The 20,719-nt window shown below is 42.0% G+C and overlaps 3 protein-coding genes across 5 annotated transcripts; all 3 read right to left on the reverse strand.

Moving 5' to 3' along the window:
* Nucleotides 1-204: 204 nt before the first annotated feature.
* Nucleotides 205-4,316, reverse strand: LOC124015507 (eukaryotic translation initiation factor 3 subunit G-like). Its single transcript, XM_046330755.1, has 10 exons — nt 4,207-4,316; nt 4,074-4,120; nt 3,612-3,700; nt 3,420-3,479; nt 1,746-1,850; nt 1,367-1,559; nt 1,121-1,240; nt 648-784; nt 412-518; nt 205-296 (listed from the first exon to the last, which is right to left on the reverse strand). Exons 1-10 carry the CDS (start codon nt 4,227-4,229, stop codon nt 281-283), a joined length of 897 nt encoding a protein of 298 aa, XP_046186711.1. The 5' UTR covers nt 4,230-4,316; the 3' UTR covers nt 205-280.
* A 2,544-nt stretch (nt 4,317-6,860) lies between these two features.
* Nucleotides 6,861-12,721, reverse strand: p2ry11 (purinergic receptor P2Y11). 3 transcript variants are annotated; one of them, XM_046331590.1, is made up of 3 exons: nt 12,525-12,721; nt 10,914-11,928; nt 6,861-7,010 (listed from the first exon to the last, which is right to left on the reverse strand). In XM_046331590.1, the coding sequence occupies exons 2-3, from the start codon at nt 11,835-11,837 to the stop codon at nt 7,005-7,007; spliced, it is 930 nt and encodes a 309-aa protein (XP_046187546.1). In that variant the 5' UTR covers nt 11,838-11,928; nt 12,525-12,721; the 3' UTR covers nt 6,861-7,004. The 3 variants fall into 3 exon arrangements, with proteins under 3 accessions (XP_046187546.1, XP_046187545.1, XP_046187544.1); XM_046331589.1 differs by having other exon boundaries at nt 6,861-7,013; XM_046331588.1 differs by lacking the exon at nt 6,861-7,010 and having other exon boundaries at nt 9,903-11,928; nt 12,525-12,720.
* Nucleotides 12,722-12,862: 141 nt separating this feature from the next.
* ppan (peter pan homolog) lies at nt 12,863-17,443 on the reverse strand. Its single transcript, XM_046331587.1, has 12 exons — nt 17,289-17,443; nt 16,852-17,022; nt 16,543-16,644; nt 15,985-16,035; nt 15,629-15,799; nt 15,355-15,431; nt 15,025-15,132; nt 14,660-14,783; nt 14,263-14,341; nt 13,939-14,068; nt 13,696-13,856; nt 12,863-13,579 (listed from the first exon to the last, which is right to left on the reverse strand). The coding sequence occupies exons 1-12, from the start codon at nt 17,301-17,303 to the stop codon at nt 13,131-13,133; spliced, it is 1,638 nt and encodes a 545-aa protein (XP_046187543.1). The 5' UTR covers nt 17,304-17,443; the 3' UTR covers nt 12,863-13,130.
* Between the last annotated feature and the right edge of the window lie 3,276 nt (nt 17,444-20,719).

Below are 20,719 nucleotides of genomic sequence, written 5' to 3' on the forward strand. Positions count from 1 at the left end.
CCTATGCCATCACTCATTCACAGTGTAAGGGGATAAAGAATATGTACATAAAAGAGTTTTGGAATTTTTAGATTACTTGTTGGTTATTACTGCATTGTCAGAACTAGAAGCATTTCACTACTCACCATGTATGTAACTTGAGATTTTTAAAACAGTATCTGATGAAATGTCATGACGATTTACCTACAAACGAGTGATCCGCAGTCAGAATGACAAGTCTTTATTCAGAGCCACATCTTACTACATGAACAAAATCTGGCATTCCTCCTGAAATGTCATCTCAGTTGTTTGATGGTCTGCGAGGAGAAAAGATGCAATTTAGTGAAGCATCTAGATTTTAAACAGCCACTGAATAGGCATACAAGTGCTCCATCTGACATGAATTTCCCATAAGTCTAAAACAATACTCACTTGGCCCATTCCACATTGAGGATAAGATGATCGTATCCAAATCCTGACACTCCTGCGATGGCTCTGGCTGCATCCTCCCTGCGGTGGAAACTGATGAAGGCAAAGCCCTGAAGGACAATCAGAGGCTGTTAGAAGGCAAACAATTCCAACATGACAACCAGTTGAACTTCTGAAAGACCAGTAAATGCTCCCTACACTACTTCTAAACAATTAACTGTTTGAACTTCTACTCTCACCTTGGACTGGCCTGTGTTTTTGTCCTTTGCCAGGTAGATCCTGGAGATTGAGCCGAAAGGCCTGAAGAGCTCCTGCAGATCCGTCTCGCGTGTGTCCTCAGACAGGTTGGTCACACGGATGGTGGCGTTGTCATCAGCTGTAGAAGGATAGACACACTTTGTTACAGTTTAGGTTTGTGTTATGCCTGGCTTTGTTGGAATTACCCCAATGAAATCCAGAGAAATGTTTTAAATCTCTGATTGGACTGCTCCATGCTGAACTTGGACTACGAGTGTAGTCCAGACATCAAGAGACTACGGTGTTGAGGTCTATAGACTCGTATGCCCCTTATTATCCAGGCTGCGTCACATCCAGCCGTGATTGAGCATACGATAGGGCGTCATCGTAAATAAGAATTTGTTCTTAACTGACTTACCCAAAACAAAACTAAATCTTTTTTTATAGAAAACAGGAAGAGTCAAATCATACGTACATGCACCACGGCGATTGGGTTGCATGGATTCTCCTCTACGTGTGCTGCCGTCCCTCAGGCTGGGGGGCACATACTTCCCAGTTTTGCTCCCTGCAGCTGGTGCGGCAGGCTCAGGCTCGTCTGAAACCAAGTTTAAAAAAAATATCCATCAGTGATGTCCATTTAACAAAAATGTTAAACACAATCATGACTGTGTACATTTACAGCACAATATAACTTCTAAGCTATGGGCAATTATGACAATACCTCCTGCAGTCTTCGTCGGGTCTCCAGTGGACAGGCCCAGCTGCTCGGCCAGCTCCTTCTGCATGGGACCCAGAGTGTCCTTGTAGGGGCAGCGGGTGGTCCAATGGTCTCCTTTACAGATTCGACAGGACACTATCTTCTGTCCCTTCAGCTTGTTCATGGGGTCCTCTTCCACATCTTGGGCATTCAGGTCCTGAGAGAAGGATTCAGGTTATTACATACTGATTTATACCAGAACTAAAAAGGTGACAATGAACTAGGATCATATAAAAACAAATGAACTGGTGGATTGTTGCGACTGAAGATATGAAGAGGCAATTCCTTCCCAGGAGATCTCTGATGGCTCAAAGAGAACAATACTAGGTCAGCTTCTCCTCACCTCTTTGCTAGAGATGAACACCATGAAGACATCATCACTGACTGTGGTATCAGCAACATTGGGACCTGGTGGGTCATACTCAGAGTTGCCAAACTTCTTCCAGTTCTGATTGGCAGGGATAGAAAAGCAATGTTAAATCAAAATACCTTCACTTTTTAACCCCTTACACTCGTGGGAATTGGCCTATATGGATAGGGCTAAATTGAAATGTGAATAAGGATATGCATGACCATGGCAGCAACTGAAAGAACACTTTGGAGATGATACACATGACTGAATCCAAACATTACACTGTTGATTTTATGTGCATTTTACATTTACTGTACTTTTTGACGCATTTGTTAATAACGAAATCTGAACTTTTTCTGGATACATTCAGTAAAAAAGAATGTGTGTGGAAAACTTGGGGTACGTGCAACAAAATAACAAAAAAATGACGAGTGTTTGAGTGAGGACTAACTGGTGTTTTCAGGTGGCCACACCACTCTAAAGTGTGAACAGTTCCCAAGCAATTTTAATGCACTTTTATGACTCAAAGATTCTTTGACTATAAGGTGCATTTTTGAGCTCTCCAATCTGTGCAGTTGAGGAACTTGAGGAAGCACACGTGCAGTTACTTTGTTTGGAACACCGCCCTGCATCCCTGCCTTTACCCAATTACTGTTGATGTTTACGCAATACAAAAATGATCCATTATAAATCACAATATGGGTCAGATGGGCATCATTTGAAAGCCTGTTCTATTGCCAACATAACTAGCTAAATGATAAAATATGATCTTAATGTTAGGCTTTTACAAGGCAACTCGGAGAAGTCGATCGTAGTGTTGGTGTCATGAGTGCAATTCAGAAGCCTATTCAGCGGAAAATCATCTTCACAATACCAAACAAACACACCCAGGTAAAGCTGTTAAGAAGCTTTTTTTGTCCTAGACTCCGGTACCACTTGCCATGTGGTAGCAGAGAGAACAACCTATGAATAGGGTGGTTGGAGCCCCTGGTCATTTTTGGAGCCTTCCTCTGACAAGCCCAAAAAATTGCCAAGGGTTCTAGCCACCCTAGTCATAGACTGTTCTCCTCTCCGCTACCGCACGGCAAGCGTTACCGGAGCACCAAGTCTAGGTCAAAAAGGCTTCTTAACAGCTTCTACCCCCAAGCCATAAGACTTTTGAACAGTTAATCAAATGGCTACCTGGACTGTTTGCATTATCCCTACCCCACCCCCATTTTTAAGCTGCTGCTCTGTTTATTATACATGCATAGTCACTTTACCTACATGTACATATTACCTCGACTAACTGTTGCCCCCGTACATTGACTCTGTACCAGAACCCCCTGTTTACAGCATCGCTACTGTCATTTTATTGTTGCTCCTTAATTATTTGTTTTATTTCGTTTTTTCCCCTTAAAACTACATTATTGGTTAAGGGCGTGTAAGTAAGCATTTCACTGTAAGGTCTACAGCTGTTGTATTTGGCGCATGTGACAAATAACCCTGAGTTCTGACGTCGTGCATAGCATATTATTGTACAGCCACTGCCTCCATATCTGCCATTTCTCACCCATATACGGGTACGAGTGTAAAAGGTTAATGTACAATCCTATCAAACTCAATACTGGGGTGTTGTGCAACCAAAGGTTAAGATTGCGCTAAATTCCAAAAGAAAACACTGACCTTTCTCCTGGCAACAGCTTTGGAGGCCTTCCTAGTCTCAATCTTGAAGGTGCGAATAATCTATAACACAAATGACAAATGTTCATTTCTTGGTTAGTTACATCTGATTCAGACATCAGGGGCAGTAGACTGTCTGGGAAGGAATCAAGAAACCCACTCTCCTATTTGGATGAGTATTATAACAAAAAGTACCTTGAACTTCTTTCCATCCTCATCGATCTTGTATTCCGTGATGGTTTTGATATTTCCCTTGACGGTTTCTTTTAGAGGGGGTAGGGTACCTGGTGGTGGGGATGACAACACACAAATAAGGCCCTGATAGTTAACAATAATATCGATGCTGTCTGTTAGTGGATTGTTAGCTGCCTACCACCAACTAAGGCAAGCCAACTACAGCATGACGACTAGACTTTGTTTTCCTGACAGACAAACATTATCTAGCTACCAAGGTTACTTACTAGCTAGCCAACTAACTTTACGGGGGGGGGGGGCTAGTCCACTCCCTGACAAATCACAAAAATTGTCTTACTGACTACGAAGTGTGACAGAGAGACTAACGACTATAATGGAAGTCAAAAATACACGTGGAAATCGCCCGGTTTAGCTAGCAAGTTAACGTCAATGCTAGCAAGCTAATGTTAGCCCGCTTCTTACCTTCGTCCCCCTCCTCTTCAACCTGATCAGCCCAACTGGGCTTGGAACTATAAAGAAAGATTAACACACAGTTTTTGAGAATTCAAACACATGATACATACGATAATCATTATATATGTATTGAAGAACTCACTCGTCGTATTCAATCGACGGCATTCTGTCTATGCGCGCAGTGGCCAGAGAACAAGGAAAAATACACGAACGACACAAACTGAAAAACTTACCAAATAGGATAGCTAGAGCGCCACCAATGGGTAAGGAGGCTACTTAATGCAACTTAAACGATAGGGCACAAGATCTTATTCGATGAGGTTTAAAGGCGGTTGGCAACCAATTAATGTTGAATTACCGCCACCTAGTAGACTGGAGTATAAGTACCTTATTTGTTTGAATTTGTTTTGGCCTATCCCTCTTAAAACTTCCGGCGCGGACAGAGATGGCCGCCTCGCTTCGCCTTTCATGTTTACATACCCTACATTAATCATCTCATATGTATATACTGTACTCTAAACCATCTACTGCATGTTGCCTATGCCGTTCTGCCATCGCTCATTCATATATTTTGATGTACATATTCTTATTCATTCCTTTACACTTGTGTGTATAAGGTAGTTGTTGTGAAATGGTTATGTTATATTACTACATGGTCGGAACTAGAAGCACAAGCATTTCGCTACACTCGCATTATCATCTGCTAACAATGCATACGTGACCAATACAATTTGATTTTGATTTGAATTTGAAATCAACAAATACCCTACCATCTAAACCTACACTTTACAAAAAAAGTATATAATAATAATAATAAACAATATAAAAATAAACCACCACACTGCACCACTTTTTAAATATACTTAGTCCTACCAACAGCCTGAAAAGATGAGACACAACCACTTAACATACTGTAACTCTTCTGACGTCAAGTCTCGCACAACAAAATAAACCTCTCTGCAGTTGCCACCACAACCTCAATTTTCTGCGATTTACATTACATCCCTGCAGTTCAGTTGATAACCATTGCTATAATTGCTAAAAAATACAATCTTACTGAAACATATATCACTTGTTGGCCTCTCCCTCTGTACTGGTACAGATCTACTACTTACACCACTCCTCTCAGGATCCCTCCCTCTGTACTGGTACAGATCTACTACTTACACCACTCCTCTCAGGATCCCTCCCTCTGTACTGGTACATATCTACTACTTACACCACTCCTCCCTCTGTACTGGTACACATCTACTACTCACACCACTCCTCTCAGCATCCCTCCCTCTGTACTGGTACAGATCTACTACTTACACCACTCCTCCCTCTGTACTGGTACAGATCTACTACTTACACCACTCCTCTCAGGATCCCTCCCCCTGTACTGGTACAGATCTACTACTTACACCACTCCTCTCAGGATCCCTCCCTCTGTACTGGTACATATCTACTACTTACACCACTCCTCCCTCTGTACTGGTACACATCTACTACTCACACCACTCCTCTCAGCATCCCTCCCTCTGTACTGGTACAGATCTACTACTTACACCACTCCTCCCTCTGTACTGGTACAGATCTACTACTTACACCACTCCTCTCAGGATCCCTCCCTCTGTACTGGTACAGATCTACTACTTACACCACTCCTCTCAGGATCCCTCCCCCTGTACTGGTACAGATCTACTACTTACACCACTCCTCTCAGGATCTCTCCCCCTGTACTGGTACAGATCTACTACTCACACCACTCCTCTCAGGATCCCTCCCTCTGTACTGGTACAGATCTACTACTTACACCACAAAATAGCCTCCAATACCCTACTCAACAAATTGGATGCAGTCTATCACAGTGCAATCCGTTTTGTCACCAAAGCCCCATATACTACCCACCATTGCGACCAGTACGCTCTCGTTGACTGGCCCTCGCTTCATACTCGTCGCCAAACCCACTGGCTCCATGTCATCTACAAGACCCTGCTAGGTAAAGTCCCCCCTTATCTCAGCTCGCTGGTCACCATAGCATCTCCCACCTGTAGCACACGCTCCAGCAGGTATATCTCTCTGGTCACCCCCAAAACCAATTCTTTCTTTGGCCGCCTCTCCTTCCAGTTCTCTGCTGCCAGTGACTGGAACGAACTGCAAAAATCTCTGAAACTGGAAACACTTATCTCCCTCACTAGCTTTAAGCAACAACTGTCAGAGCATCTTACAGATTACTGCACCTGTACATAGCCCACCTATAATTTAGCCCAAACAACTACCTCTTTCCCAACTGTATTTAATTAATTAATTAATTTTGCTCCTTTGCACCCCATTATTTTTATGTCTACTTTGCACATTCTTCCATTGCAAAACTACCATTCCAGTGTTTTACTTGCTATTTTGTATTTACTTTGCCACCATGGCCTTTTTTGCCTTTACCTCCCTTCTCACCTCATTTGCTCATATTGTATATAGACTTGTTTATACTGTATTATTGACTGTATGTTTGTTTTACTCCATGTGTAACTCTGTGTCGTTGTATCTGTCGAACTGCTTTGCTTTATCTTGGCCAGGTCGCAATTGTAAATGAGAACTTGTTCTCAACTTGCCTACCTGGTTAAATAAAGGTGAAATAAAAAAAATAAAAAAACCCTGCTTAGCTTCAGATGCAAGCCAGCAGTGGTATGCAGGGTGCTATGCTGCTGGCAAAATCGACCACAAGATAGGGGTGGTATACAGAAGATAGCCCTATTTGGTAAAAGACCAAGTCCATATTATGGCAAGAACAGCTCAAATAAGCAAAGAGAAACGACAGTCTGTTAGTACTTTAATACATGAAGGTCAGTCAATCCGGAAAATGTCAAGAAACTTTAAACTGTCTTCAAGGGCATTCGCAAAAACCAGGCCATGGTGAAACTGGCTCTCATGATGACCACCACAGGAAAGGAAGACCCATAGTTACATCTGCTGTAGAGGATAAGTTCATTAGAGTTACCAGCCTCAGAAATTGCAGCCTAAATAAATGCTTCACAAAGTAACAGACATATCTCAACATCAACTGTTCATAGGAGACTGCATGAATCAGGTCTTTATGGTCGAATTACTGCCAAGAAACCACTAGTAAAGTACACCAATAAGAAGAAGAGACTTGCTTGGGCCAAGAAACACGAGCAGTGAACAAGACCGGTCGCAAATCTGTCCTTTGGTCTGATGAGTCCAAATTGGAGATTTTTGGTTCCAACCGCTGTGTCTTTGTGAGACGCAGAGTAGGTGAACGGATGATCCATGCATGTGTGGTTCCCACCATGAAGCCTGGAGGGGGAGGTGTGATGGTGTGGGGTGCTTTGCTGGTGACACTGCCAGTGATTTATTTAGAATTCAAGGCGCACTTAACCAGCATGGCTACCACAGCATTCTGCAGCGATACGCCAACCCATCTGGTTTGCGCTAAGTGGGGACTATCATTTGTTTTTCAACAGGACAATGACCCCATAAAAAGCTATTTGTATTCGTAGAAAAAAGATTTGTACCCGTAGAAAGCGATTTCTATAAATCGCTGGCAGCCTCTCATTCGGCCATGTTGATGCCTGCCTTACAAGGCTGCAGAAATTATAGTACGTAACCACCATCGCTTTCTAGGGGTACTACAAATCGCTTTCTACACATGAGAACTTTTAGTCTTTTTGTTGTTGTCAAAACCCTGCCAAAAGTCAGGTGACCTTAGCGCTTCCAAATATGGAGTTGCAGGTTTGCCATATCTGTCAACGTTCTAATGCAATATATTGATTTACAAATACAAATCAAAAGGTGTTTGTTTGTGGATAATGAATTGCATTTGTGGATAGTGATTTACATTTGTGGAAAGGGATTTACATTTGTGGAAAGGGATTTACATTTGTGAAAAGTGATTTACATTTGTGGATTGGTACTTATTTGTACAGATCATGATACACGAATACAAAATACATGCTGTGTGTTCACAATACATTTGGCATGATATTGATCCCGTACTGCTGAGTCAAGGAGACAGTGCAGCAAGCGTGCACATTGTGACAACATTTCACCAGTTGTAGGTAGGCTATTTAATATGTTTTCCATAAAACATATTAATGCACTAGAACTGATATAATGACGACAAAGCATCGTAAAATAACTATGTGCTCTAGAGCTCTTTAGATAAATTCGCCCAGAGCTGGATTAAAGTAAACTGCATTCAAATGTCAACTTTTCCTATGGATAACCGTATCAAGCGAAGGGTTTTACTCATGCTCAGTTCCAGAGTAGCCTAGAATGGCATAGAAATGAATAGCCTACTTGAGGGCCAACATATGCAAATGTAACCTATCATTCTCCACATTTAATGTCAGTTTCATAGAAGACAGTATCACCATAAATTGCATTTCAAATTTCCACTCGGGCAGCACTCTAGAGTCCAGACACTATACCCTAGAGTCTCATAGAGTCCAGACACTATACCCTAGAGTCTCATAGAGTCCAGACTCTATACTTGCGCAGGTGGACATTTGAAATGGAAGTTATGGGGAAAAAGTCCACTATGAAACTGACATTAAATGTGGAAAATGCTAGGTTACATTTGCATATGTTGGCCCTCAAGTAGGCTATTAATTTCTATGCCATTCTAGGCTACTGTGACCTACCATTTGACACAGTACAATAAATATTTCGAAATGACGATCACTGGAGTCATTGCAAATCAATTTGTGCCACATGTGTAGCCTACCTGGAGCTGGCAAATGGATTTAATAAATATAACTGCATTTTTTGTTGTAGCCTTGTGTTATTATGCAAACCTTAATGGCCATGTTTAGTTAATTAAATTGGAAGTTATCAATTATGATCATCGTCACAGCTCTATCGCGTAGGTATCATTCTCCACATTTAATGTCAGTTTCATTGTGGACTTTCCCCTGAAATTAGATGATGGCCTTTCAGGGGCCGTAGGATACCTGCATCTAGCTCTGCAAACAATGGCAAAGTTGAATTGCAACTTTAAACCGAGATTTTAGTCAGTAGCCTATGTCTATTGAAATAACAAGTCAATCTTGCAAGTAGGCCATTTATTTGTAGTCTTAACATCTGGCACAATTATCAGAAAATAGCCTAACATTAGTTTTTTGAAGTTCGTCCAAGTGTTTCTTGCACATATTGAGATCATCTGTCCAACTTTCATTACTCAAACTCTCTTGTCGGATATATCTGTAGTTATGCACATGTACAAATGGGATTTTTTAAAAGAAAATAAGGCCCGAGGGTGGTGTAGTATATGGCCAACATACCATGGCTAAGGGCTGTTCTATTGCACCACGCAATGCAGAGTGCTAGAAAACAGTCCCTGTGGTAATTAGAGCAGTACAAATAAATGTTTTGTCATACCCATTGTATACGGTCTGATACATACAGTTAAAGTCGGAGGTTTACATACACCTTAGCCAAATACATTTAAACTCAGTTTTTCACAATTCCTGACATTTAATCCTAGTAAAAATTCCGTTTTAGGTCAGTTAGGATCACCACTTTGTTTTAAGAATGTGAAATGTCAGAATAATAGTAGAGAGAATGATTCGTTTCAAAATTGATTTTTTTCATCACATTCCCAGTGGGTCAAAGTTTACATACACTCAATTAGTATTTGGTAGCATTGCCTTTAAATTGTTTAACTTGGGTCAAACGTTTCGGGTAGCCTTCCACAACCTTCCCACAATAAATTAGGTGAATTTTGGCCCATTCCTCCTGACAGAGCTGGTGTAACTGAGTCAGGTTTATAGGCCTCCTCGCTCGCACACGCTTTTTCAGTTCTGCCCACAACTTTTCTATAGGATTGAGGTCAGGGCTTTGTGATGGCCACTCCAATACCTTGACTTTGTTGTCCTTAAGCCATTTTGCAAACTTTGGAAGTATGCTTGGGGTCATTGTCCAGACTGCTGCGCCAGTAGGAGCCAATCAGCATTCAGGGCTCGACCCACTGATATGACACATAAATGTCAAAATAACATGCAAAACGTGTATATATATATATTTTTTTTTACTAAACAGGTGGGGCTACTTGTCTGAATGACAGCTCGCCACTGCACCTACGGTACTTCGCTCTGATTCAATTTTATTTCTCATCCCGTCTTCGATCCTGCATACAACTCACTCTACCATTCTTATTTAACAAACCATCTCCCTTTCCCCCGCCATTTTAACCGATTCAAGCTCACTCTATTTCTTCCTCTCTCTTAAGACCTCCTCTGCCTCACTTTCCCCCTTATAATACTGCACTTCTCCTCACATACATCTTGTTCTTGCCCTCTCGAGGGATGACATTTATCCGGCTGTCACAATCTCCATACAACCAGCGCGAGCCCCTCGGGATGTACGGCTCAACAGTGCATCCCACTTCTAAAGCAGCTGCATCGTCTTGATGTTCCTCTTTATCAATAGCTACAGCGACTCCTTTTCATTTCTAACTAGCGCGCTTTTCCATCCACCGTCTCCTCGGGCACGAAATGGCGGTTATATTAACTTTTATCCTGTGCTTTTGGTGTTCACGTTTTTCTCCTGTTCTGTAAGCTCATCAGGTGAAAACTGTAAGCAATGTAGGAATGTAGCCACATTTGAAATAGCTATTTTTTACGTGTTCAATTTCTATTATCCGATACTGTAATAATGAATATAGAAGAGGGCATAGTTTAGACTTTATGAAAGGAAACATGACGATCAGAACATTGGAAGGAAGTGCATATAGCTGCAGTTATTTACAGATAAGTCATCAACTGTGTGTAACACTTGCTTATCAGAAACACCATAAGTGCAAGCTTCCAAGGATCAGAGAGAGCATCGTTCAATTCATGTATTATTCATTACCATATCAGCTGAGCTCCTTCCACAGCAGGCCACTCGGATGTTATCAAACACAGCCATGTAGAGCAGTGGATGGATGCACATGTTCAGTGTAGCCAGTCCCTTGGACACTTGGTAGGCCTTGTACACCCAGTCGCAGACAGAGCCAAGTTTGTGAACCTTCTGGTAGAAATAGTAGCTCTGGAGGAGGTGATAAGGCACAAAGGAAATGGCATACAGCACAACCACTACAAACACCATCAGGGCCACCTTCCGTTTCTCCAGGGAGGTTATATTCACATTCCTCCACACCACCCTCAACACTGCGCAGTATGATGCAAATGTGACCAGGAAGGGAATAAAACACCCAGCCACAGACAGAAAGACTTTGTAAAACAAGTGAGTGTATGCAACTGCATCACTGTTGGTGCAATAGGAGTAGGATACACAACGGGTTTTGTTGCTTCCCTCTGGACATGTGGAGGCAAACTTCAACACAGGAGAGGAGATGGCGGTCACAAAGATCCAGATGGCGACACTAGCAGCCTTGGCTTTGGCGGGGTTCACATGGTTCCGGCTGAAGAAGGGATACACAATGGCCACATAGCGGTTCACACTGATACACATGATGAAGTAGATGCTGACATACAGGTTGCAGGTGAAGAGGAAGCGTTCTATCTTACAGACCGCCACCCCAAACAGCCAGTTCTTGTCCTGCATGTAGTAGACTATGAGCAGGGGCAGGGTGAGGACATAGAGCAGGTCACTGATGGCCAGGTTACAGGACAGCACCACACCAGTGTGCCAGCTGTTCCTATCCCTGGTAGACAGGAGTCTCAGGGCAAACAGGTTACCAACCAACGCCACGCAGAACTCAACACCGTACACTGAAGGCAATAATTGCACTTGGAACTTGTCACCATGACAAGAAGAGTTGTGATCCATCATGTTTGTTGTGTATTGATTTCTGTGGGAGATTAGAAAATAGGAGGGGAAAAGGCTGTGCAAACTGGCTCCCAAAAGTGGTATTTGTTCATCTCTGTGGAAGAAAAAGGATAAAGATATTCATTATATTCTGTTCTGAAGTGGAGAACCATTCTTTTACGCAGGTTCATCCTGATCCCCTAAGAGGAACTTTGCATTGTGCCAGCCAATACATCAGTCACAACAGTTCATAAAATCAATCAGTATCATTCTGTCACAATACATGTAATAAATTGATAGTATTAGTATTAGGATTAAGATATCTTCAGAGCTGTTGTCTTATCAGGAATATACATCTGTGGTCAAAAATAAATAAAAACACACTGCAGTTCTCCATACTAATTTATGCAATGGATAGCAAATAATAATCTAAAGTACCATGGACCAAGGTTGTGTAAATCTTCAACCAACAGAATGTCTGTACAAAACACCCCACGGAGCCATAAACATGTTAAATATATTTTCTCTTTAAGAAAATCCACAAGACCGTTTGATGTCTGTCTACTCAACAGACACAAAAACCAGAAGTATGCACCAGTACTCAAAAACAGGCGGGTCAATTATAAAGTCCACATTCACAAAATGTACACTTTACAGATATTTAAATGTATGACGGCAATGACCTCAGAATAAAGCCAGATTAGTACTTACTCATTGACAGATAAGGCTACAGTTCCTGGGGTAGATGTTCAGAGACCAGTAGAACTTCCCATGATTGGTTCGTTACATGTAAAGGTTTAAAGCAGTCACTTCCCTTTTTGACCTTCCGCCACCCTCACAAATCAACCCCTTCGTAGGCATTTTCAAGAAGTGTGACTAACACTGCATGCCCCTTGTTCTATTTGTAGCACAGTACCAAATGAAAATGTCACAACTCAAGTCGCATGCTCACCAGCCTCGGTTCCAGTTAACGCTCACACTTTGAGGTGAAAGCCTGTGGCAGACAACACGAGCCAGCCCCAAGAAAAAAAGGCTACACACAATTGAGCTGTACTTTGCATCCAGCAATTTATTTGCCAACGCTTATAACATTTATATAAACATGTTCACAAGGTCATCATTGCATCATTGCATTTTCATCCAGTCCTCCAGCTGACTTGTAGCAATAACGAAGTCCTATCATGAAGGAGTTTCTGCAGTTTCTGATGTTGATCAGAAACTGCAGACCACAATAGTGAGTCAATACTGCCATCTGGTGTTCTACCAGGGTAGAGCGCTCAGCATGCATCAGTCCAGGCTTTCAAAGGGTTATGAAGCTCAGCTCTTCCCCTTCCTCTGTTTGAAGCCCCCCTTCGCCCCTCCCGGACCCTTCTTGAAACCACCAGGACGAGGTTTGCCTTTAAACTTAGAACCCCCATCACCCCCAAATTTCTTTCCCCGCTCAGACTTTCCTCCAAATCTTTTATCCCGATCACCAAATTTCTTCCCTCCAAACTGTTTGCCCCCATCCCCAAATTTCTTTCCTGCAAACCTCTTGCCCCCAGGTGACATCTTTCCAAATGATTTGCCCCCACCCCCAAATTTCTTTCCCTCTTTCCTGTCCCCCTCCATTCGGTCTCTGGGTTTCCCTCCTGGACCAGACCTATGAGGTGACTTGGAACCATATTTGTTTTTCCTGTCGTCGCCAGAGAACGGTTTCCTCTTCTTGAAGGTTCCTCCTGAGGGCCTTTCAGGCCTTTGCCTCCTCTTGGCTGCAGGGAACATATCTAGATGGGGGAGGGAGAACAATATAAAATGTGCTTTTGTCAGTCAAAGTAGCACAAAAATATAGTACAACAAAACAAACTATAGAGACTTGGTTCAGTACTGAAAGAGTACTTACCTTCATCTGGCTCCTCCCCTACAGCCTGTCTGTAATACTCTGCCTCGTCGTCAGATTCAACAACCGGAGGCCTGTTATCCTGGTTCCCAGGATCCTCCACTTCAGGGTCATGCTCTTCCTCCTCCTGGCGCTTCCTCTTGATGCCTGCCATGCTTCTTTTCCTGCCATTACAGAAACAAACATCACTGTTCCACTCCAACTCAGGTAGAATGAATAGCAGTTACAATGTACTATAACGCTCACTTGTTCTCCTCCCGTAACGCTTTCTTTTGGGCAACATCCTGCTCTTGTTTTTTCTTCCGTTCCTGCTTTTCTTTCATCTGCGCCTCTTTTCGGACCAGGATCTCCTGAAGCTCTTCCTCAGTCTTGGCGACTACCAGAAAATACATTGAGGGCCTGTATCAGCATTTTACCATGACCAATCAACAGAAACAACCATTTTCAGTGGATGTGTCAGTAAGCGTTTACTTTTATGTTGTTGAAATATCACAGGTAATCATTGTTATCTTTTCATCATGTACATCCCATAGACATCTAAATCAACAGGAAACTGACAGGTGTACTTACTGACTGCATGGTAGAGTATGTTCCCCTCTCCCATTCCCTCCTCGATCTTCACCAGTTGCATGGTGATGCGTGGGCCAATCTGAAGAGAAAACAAACTGACGCTGTAGAAACCTACCAGAACTGCTTACAATGTCACATCAGTAGGATCAACCGCTGAAGGCACCATGGTGATAAATGTCAGGATGTGTCAGTAAGCGTTTACTTTTGTGAAATATCACAGGTAATCATAGAAATCTTTTCATCATGTACATCCCACGGACAGAAAATGACAAGACAAACTGATGCTATAAACCTAGCATTTATAGTCACTGCCAGCACAGGAGTAGACAATTCTATTGAAATGCTAGTTACAATGTAATATCAGTAAGATCAGCCACTAAGTCACCATGGTAATCACCTCAGTCAGTCTCACAGCGCTCTGTTGAGACGCCATGTTACCACGCCCAGAGTAGATCTGTGGCAGTTCCGTTATGTTGTGATCTCCATCTTGCTCTGCTTCACTTTCTGAAAGATTAGCACCTCTGAAAGAAAGTTAGCAGGGTAAGAGAACACATAACAGCTGGCCAAATCAGAATGACTTTGTAGGTCGCTCACATCACAGCCAACATAAACAAGGAAGTATCACCCAAATAACTTTATGATACAGCTCAAATTCATCAAAGCAATACTGAGAACCCAAACACATGCAGACAGACCAGGTAGATCAAGTACAGCAAGAGATACTCTGCAGTCTGCTAGGACTACAACAACCAGGGCTCTTACTTCATCAGCAGCTCACTGATGTCCTCAAACTTGCTCATGTTGGGGAACTTTTCCTGCATCAGCTTCTTCACTCCTCTACTCATGCCCACAGGGACTACTTTCAGGCTGCTGCAGAGGGGACAGGGAGAAGGACATGGTTGAGTGTGGTCTGAACCATTTAGTCGGCTACAGGATCCTGCATGATGGGCGCATCAGTGCGTTTACTTTGAATATACATCACTAAACAGTCAATTCACAACGTGTCATCCTCTGAGCCCAAGCATTCTTCCTATAGAGTAACCAAGCCACACTTGAATTAAAATGAGTGCATAAAACATCTTGTATACGTACTAATGGCGAAATTCAATTTCTTGAGACACTGGATCGTAGTTCACCAAAACACATCTCTTTATGGCGTTGAGGGCTACCTACAAGAAGCAAACCTGTTAAAATGCATACTAACCCAATTCTCATCAATATAATAATAAAGGATAAAAGGATTGTGGGATATCAGAAAGCGTTTACTTTTGAGTGATCGTCACAGATAATCAGAAGACTATACTATCATCATATTTCACAAATCCTCAATCCAGCAAAAATCCAGGTACTGCTGCCTTTGACATACCTTGTGCACATTGATGGAAGGGAACATGTTTTGGAACATGGTGGCCATAAGTTTGACATGCATGCCCTCCGAGCCAAAGTTATTGAGGACCAGCAGTGCATGATGTGTGAACTGCTGTTCATGCATTCTGTGCCTCTTCAGTGACGAGACCACATCTTTAATAAGGGAGTACTGAAAATGAGAAAGACCATATTCAGGAAAAGCAATTGAAGCCCAAAACCCCATATTTGCTTGTTTCTAGTATTGGGGCTCATCAGTGCGTTTACTTTGAACATATATCACCAAACAGTCACGTCAAAATCTGTCATCCTTTGAGCCCATTTCTCCCAGTAAGTAATTTGGGTTTGTGTACTCACTTTGGTCACCCGGAAATGGAGCATAGGGCCTTTAGGCAGCCGAGCAAGCCTCTGGAAGAAAGAAAAAAATCTCAAACACCCACTCATTTACCATCAGGACCTGGTAAACAGCACAACTATAGATATTGATGCATCAGTGATAAAACATCTTAATCATGAATTCAGATATTCTCATAACTCAATCATCTGCATCAGCAATTGGATAACCAAGGAGGTGGCTGACGCAGCATATACCTCATTGATCAATAGTGATAAATCATAAAGACATTCCCTTTGAAAGGCCAAGGGTTTAGAGAGCAGCTGTAAAAATAGGGACTGTGTCTACTGTTAAAGCCCCTCATAGTACAGTAAAGCAACATGAGTGTATTCATTACGGCGATTCTGTTGCAAAATAAAGTTTACTCCAAAAATAAAAAAATAAAAAGTACCTCTCAAGACAAAAAAACGAGAGTTTCTACTGGACAAATTCAAGTATGTCCCTCCCAGTTTAGTTTGGTTCTCAAACAGTCAAACGGTTTCAGAGATTAATACACCCTTGGAGTTGGCAGACTTATTTACCATGTTGACACTACTGGGAGTCTTGGTGAAGATCATGAAGTGTGTCACTCCCAGTGGCCCTGCTACAGCCACAAAGTCCTTCAGCACATTCTTCTTCCTCACCTGTCAATCACACGCAGGCAAGCCATCAAATCCATTATGGGCACATGTATGTACAGGCTCAGAGCGAGTGCAAGATCACAGAATTATGATTAGTTTAATAAATTCACAAAATATATTAAGTAACAAAATCTGGATTGCAGTAACTTCACTCTGATTCAAGTCAGTTATAAATACTAGTTTAGCGTTTCATGACATGAACAAACGGACCTTAAGGGATTCTGCAGTGAAGGGCTCCATGACCCGCCGCATGTCCTCAACTAGCTGACCGACATTCTTGCCGACTTGGCCACGGTGAAACACGAAGGAGTGAGGGACCGCACCGAACACCTCTTCCGCCACATGGTTCGCACTCAAACGTGACTTCTTCTGGTTTTTGGTCTGAAATTGAATTAACACGTTAGTTTTGCTGGCCAAGATACTTTTGTATGTTACGAGCTAACGCCGGTACTGTAGCGGTTGTGGATGTAATCAGTCACAAATATTTTAATCATTGTTCAGATATTCTCATAAAAACATCATTTTATCCACCTAGCTACACGTCCACATGCCGATGAGACGACCTCCAATATAATTACAATAATCTGAATCGTGTCAATAACTAGATACTATAGCTAACGTTAGCCAACAACTACTTAACTGCTTACCTTGGACTTCCCCATACTGGCAGTTTAAGTTTGACAAAATACTATTATAAAACGTCGTTGATGAACCTAGCTATGTAAAAATCTAGCATATTCCGCTATGCCTCTCCGTGTCCTCCATTTCAATCAGATACTGCTTTTCAACCACGTGGATCTCACTGCGCCGGCGCGGTGTCACATTGAAAAACGTTCGTCTTATTCAAATGCCCAACCAAATTTTTGTTCTCACCTTCCAGCATGTGTATTTGGCAACCAACCTGGTGTTGCTAGAGGAATTGAAAAAACATTTGCAATATGAAGTCTAAAAGGTAAAACTTCATTTTAAGGGGTCCTTATTACAGTGTAATTACATGTAACAGGTGTTGTAGTTAATTGTAATAACTCAGTTACATTGTAATAACATGTAACTGGTGGCAATTGCAGTCTGTAATTACAGAGGTTTAACAACAAATGCTTGTACCATGTTTGTTACAAAGGGGCAAGTTTCCACTAAATTCACCAATTTAGTGTCTAGTTTCTTCTCAGCTGCATCTGATTCAGTAATAACTGTCACAAGATTGTAATCTCCTGTGGACAGATACACTGGGTTTCTGAGATTACAACGGTTGGAGGCTCAATAGGCTCTAATTACCAACCCTTCAATCTGCACCCTTCAGAATCTCCAAATCAAATTTGATTGGTCACATGCTCATGTTTAGCAGATGTTATTGCGGATGTAGTGAAATGCTTGTGTTTCTAGCTCCAGTGATGTAACATCTAACAATACACACAAACCTAAAAGTAAAAGAATGGAATTAAGAAATATATAAATATTAGGACAAGCAATGTCCTTACATTTCTTACAAAATAATAAGGATTTCTATTGTTAGATTCATAATTTGATTAATTATATTAAACAAAGATATAGGCCTACTCAATAACATAAAAATATCTATTCTAGTGGTGACTTGGTCGCATACACATACACTACCATTCAAAGTTTGGGGTCACTTAAAAATGTCCTTGTTTTTGAAAGAAAAGCACATTTTTTGTCCATTACAATAACATCAAATTTATCAGAAATACAGTGTAGACATTGTTAATGTGGTAAATGACTACTGTAGCTGGAAATGGAAGATTTTTTAATGGAATATCTACATAGGTGTACAGAGGCCCACAGAGGCCCATTACCAGTAACCATCAATCCTGTGTTCCAATGGTACGTTGTGTTAGCTTCATTAAATAGTACTCGCAAAACACCAGTCTCAAAGTCAACAGTGAAGAGGCAACTCCAGGATACTGGCCTTCTAGGCATAGTTGCAAAGAAAAAGCCATATCTCAGACTGGCCAATAAATATAAAAGATTAAGAACGACAAAAGAACACAGACACTGGACAGAGGAACTCTGCCTCGAAGGCCAGCATCCCGGAGTCGCCTCTTCACTGTTGATGTTGAGACTGGTGTTTTGCGGGTACTATTTAATGAAGATGCCAGTTGAGGACTTGTGAGGCGTCTGTTTCTCAAACTAGACACTCTAATGTACTTGTCCTCTTGCTCAGTTGTGCACTGGGGCCTCGCACTCCTCTTTCTATTCGGGTTAGAGCCAGTTTGCTCTGTTCTGTGAAGGGAGTCGTACACAGCGTTGTACGAGATCTTCCGTTTCTTGGCAATTTCTCGCATGGAATAGCCTTCATTTCTCAGAACAATAATAGACTGACCAGTTTCAGAAGAAAGTTCTTTGTTTCTGGCTATTTCGAGCCTGTAATCGAACTCACGAATGCTGATGCACCAGATACTCAACAAGTCTAACATGTGGAGACCATTCGTTCACCTACTCTGCGTCTCACAAAGACACGGCGGTTGAAACCAAACATTTCCAATTTTGACTCATCAGACCAAAGGACAGATTTCCACCGGTCTAATGTCCATTGTTCGTGTTTCTTGGCCAAAGCAAGTCTCTTCTTATTATTGGTGTACTTTAGTAGTGGTTTCTTTGCAGCAATTTGACCATGAAGACCTGATTCACACTGTCTCCTCTGAACAGTTGATGTTGAGATGTGTCTATTACTTGAACTTTGTGGAGCATTTATTCGGGCTGCAATTTCTGAGGCTGGTAACTCTAATGAACCTATTCAGCCTCCTGAGGTTGAAGATGTGCTGTTGCACCTTCTTCGCCACACTGTCTGTGTGGGTGGACCATTTCAGTTTGTCCGTGATGTGTATGCTGAGGAACTTAAAGCTTTTCACCTTCTCCACTGCGTCCCCATCGATGTGGATGGGGGCGTATTCCCTCTGCTGTCTCCTGAAGTCCACGATCAGCTCCTTCATTTTGTTGACATTGTGGGAGAGGTCATTTTCCTGGCGCCACTCCACCAGGGCCCTAACCTCCTCCATGTAGGCTGTCTCATCGTTGTTGGTAATCAGGCCCACTACTGTTGTGTAATCTGCAAACTTGATGATTGATTTGGAGACGTGCAGGAAGGAGCTGACTGAGATTTTTCACTAGGAAATGTATGCCAAACAGAAAACATTGATTACAAGTTTAACAAACCATACAACTCTGACAACTTTGAACAATTTCTTTGAACAAATATCTGCTCTGAATGAAGATTCAAAGATGTCTGCAGAAAGAATGGGAGGTCAGGAAAAACAAACAGCACATCCTCATTTAAGTAGTCTTTATCAAGTCATGTATGTTTCCTGGGGCAGGAAGTAGAGTGTGGCTTTGGCGATGGCATCCAATAGTGAGTCCGATAGTGAAAGTGATGTAGATACTAATGGGTATGCCTATCCAAGATCGAGGATGATGGATGAAGATGTCGAGTTTGAATCCGATGACGCCGGCAACTATGGGAAAGAAGTCGATGAGAATATTGGATTGACTACTGTTGCTAATGGTCGGATAAAGAAAGCAACATTTACAGTTAAGATGCCGTCTAGTAGGCCTACTGCTCATCCCACCACTCTCTTTATGGATATGAATATGATCATCTTCATGGTGATGTATATACAGTGGGGCTAAAACGTATTTAGTCAGCCACCAATTGTGCAACTTTTCCCACTTAAAAAGATGAGAGAGGCCTGTAATTGTCATCATAGGTACACTTCAACTATGACAGACAAAATGAGAAAAAAAAATCCAGATAATCACATTGTAGGATTTTTAATTAATTTATTTGCAAGTTATGGTGGAAAATAAGTATTTGGTCACCTACAAACAAGCAACATTTCTGTCTCTCACAGACCTGTAACTTCTTCTTTAAGAGGCTCCTCTGTCCTCCACTTGTAACCTGTATTAATGGCACCTGTTTGAACTTGTTATCAGTACAAAAGACACCTGTCCACAACCTCAAACAGTCACACTCCAAACTCCACTATGGCCAAGACCAAAGAGCTGTCAAAGGACACCAGAAACAAAATTGTAGACCTGCACCAGGCTGGGAAGACTGAATCTG

This window comes from Oncorhynchus gorbuscha, linkage group LG26 (assembly GCF_021184085.1).
Source record: "Oncorhynchus gorbuscha isolate QuinsamMale2020 ecotype Even-year linkage group LG26, OgorEven_v1.0, whole genome shotgun sequence".
NCBI lineage: Eukaryota > Metazoa > Chordata > Actinopteri > Salmoniformes > Salmonidae > Oncorhynchus > Oncorhynchus gorbuscha.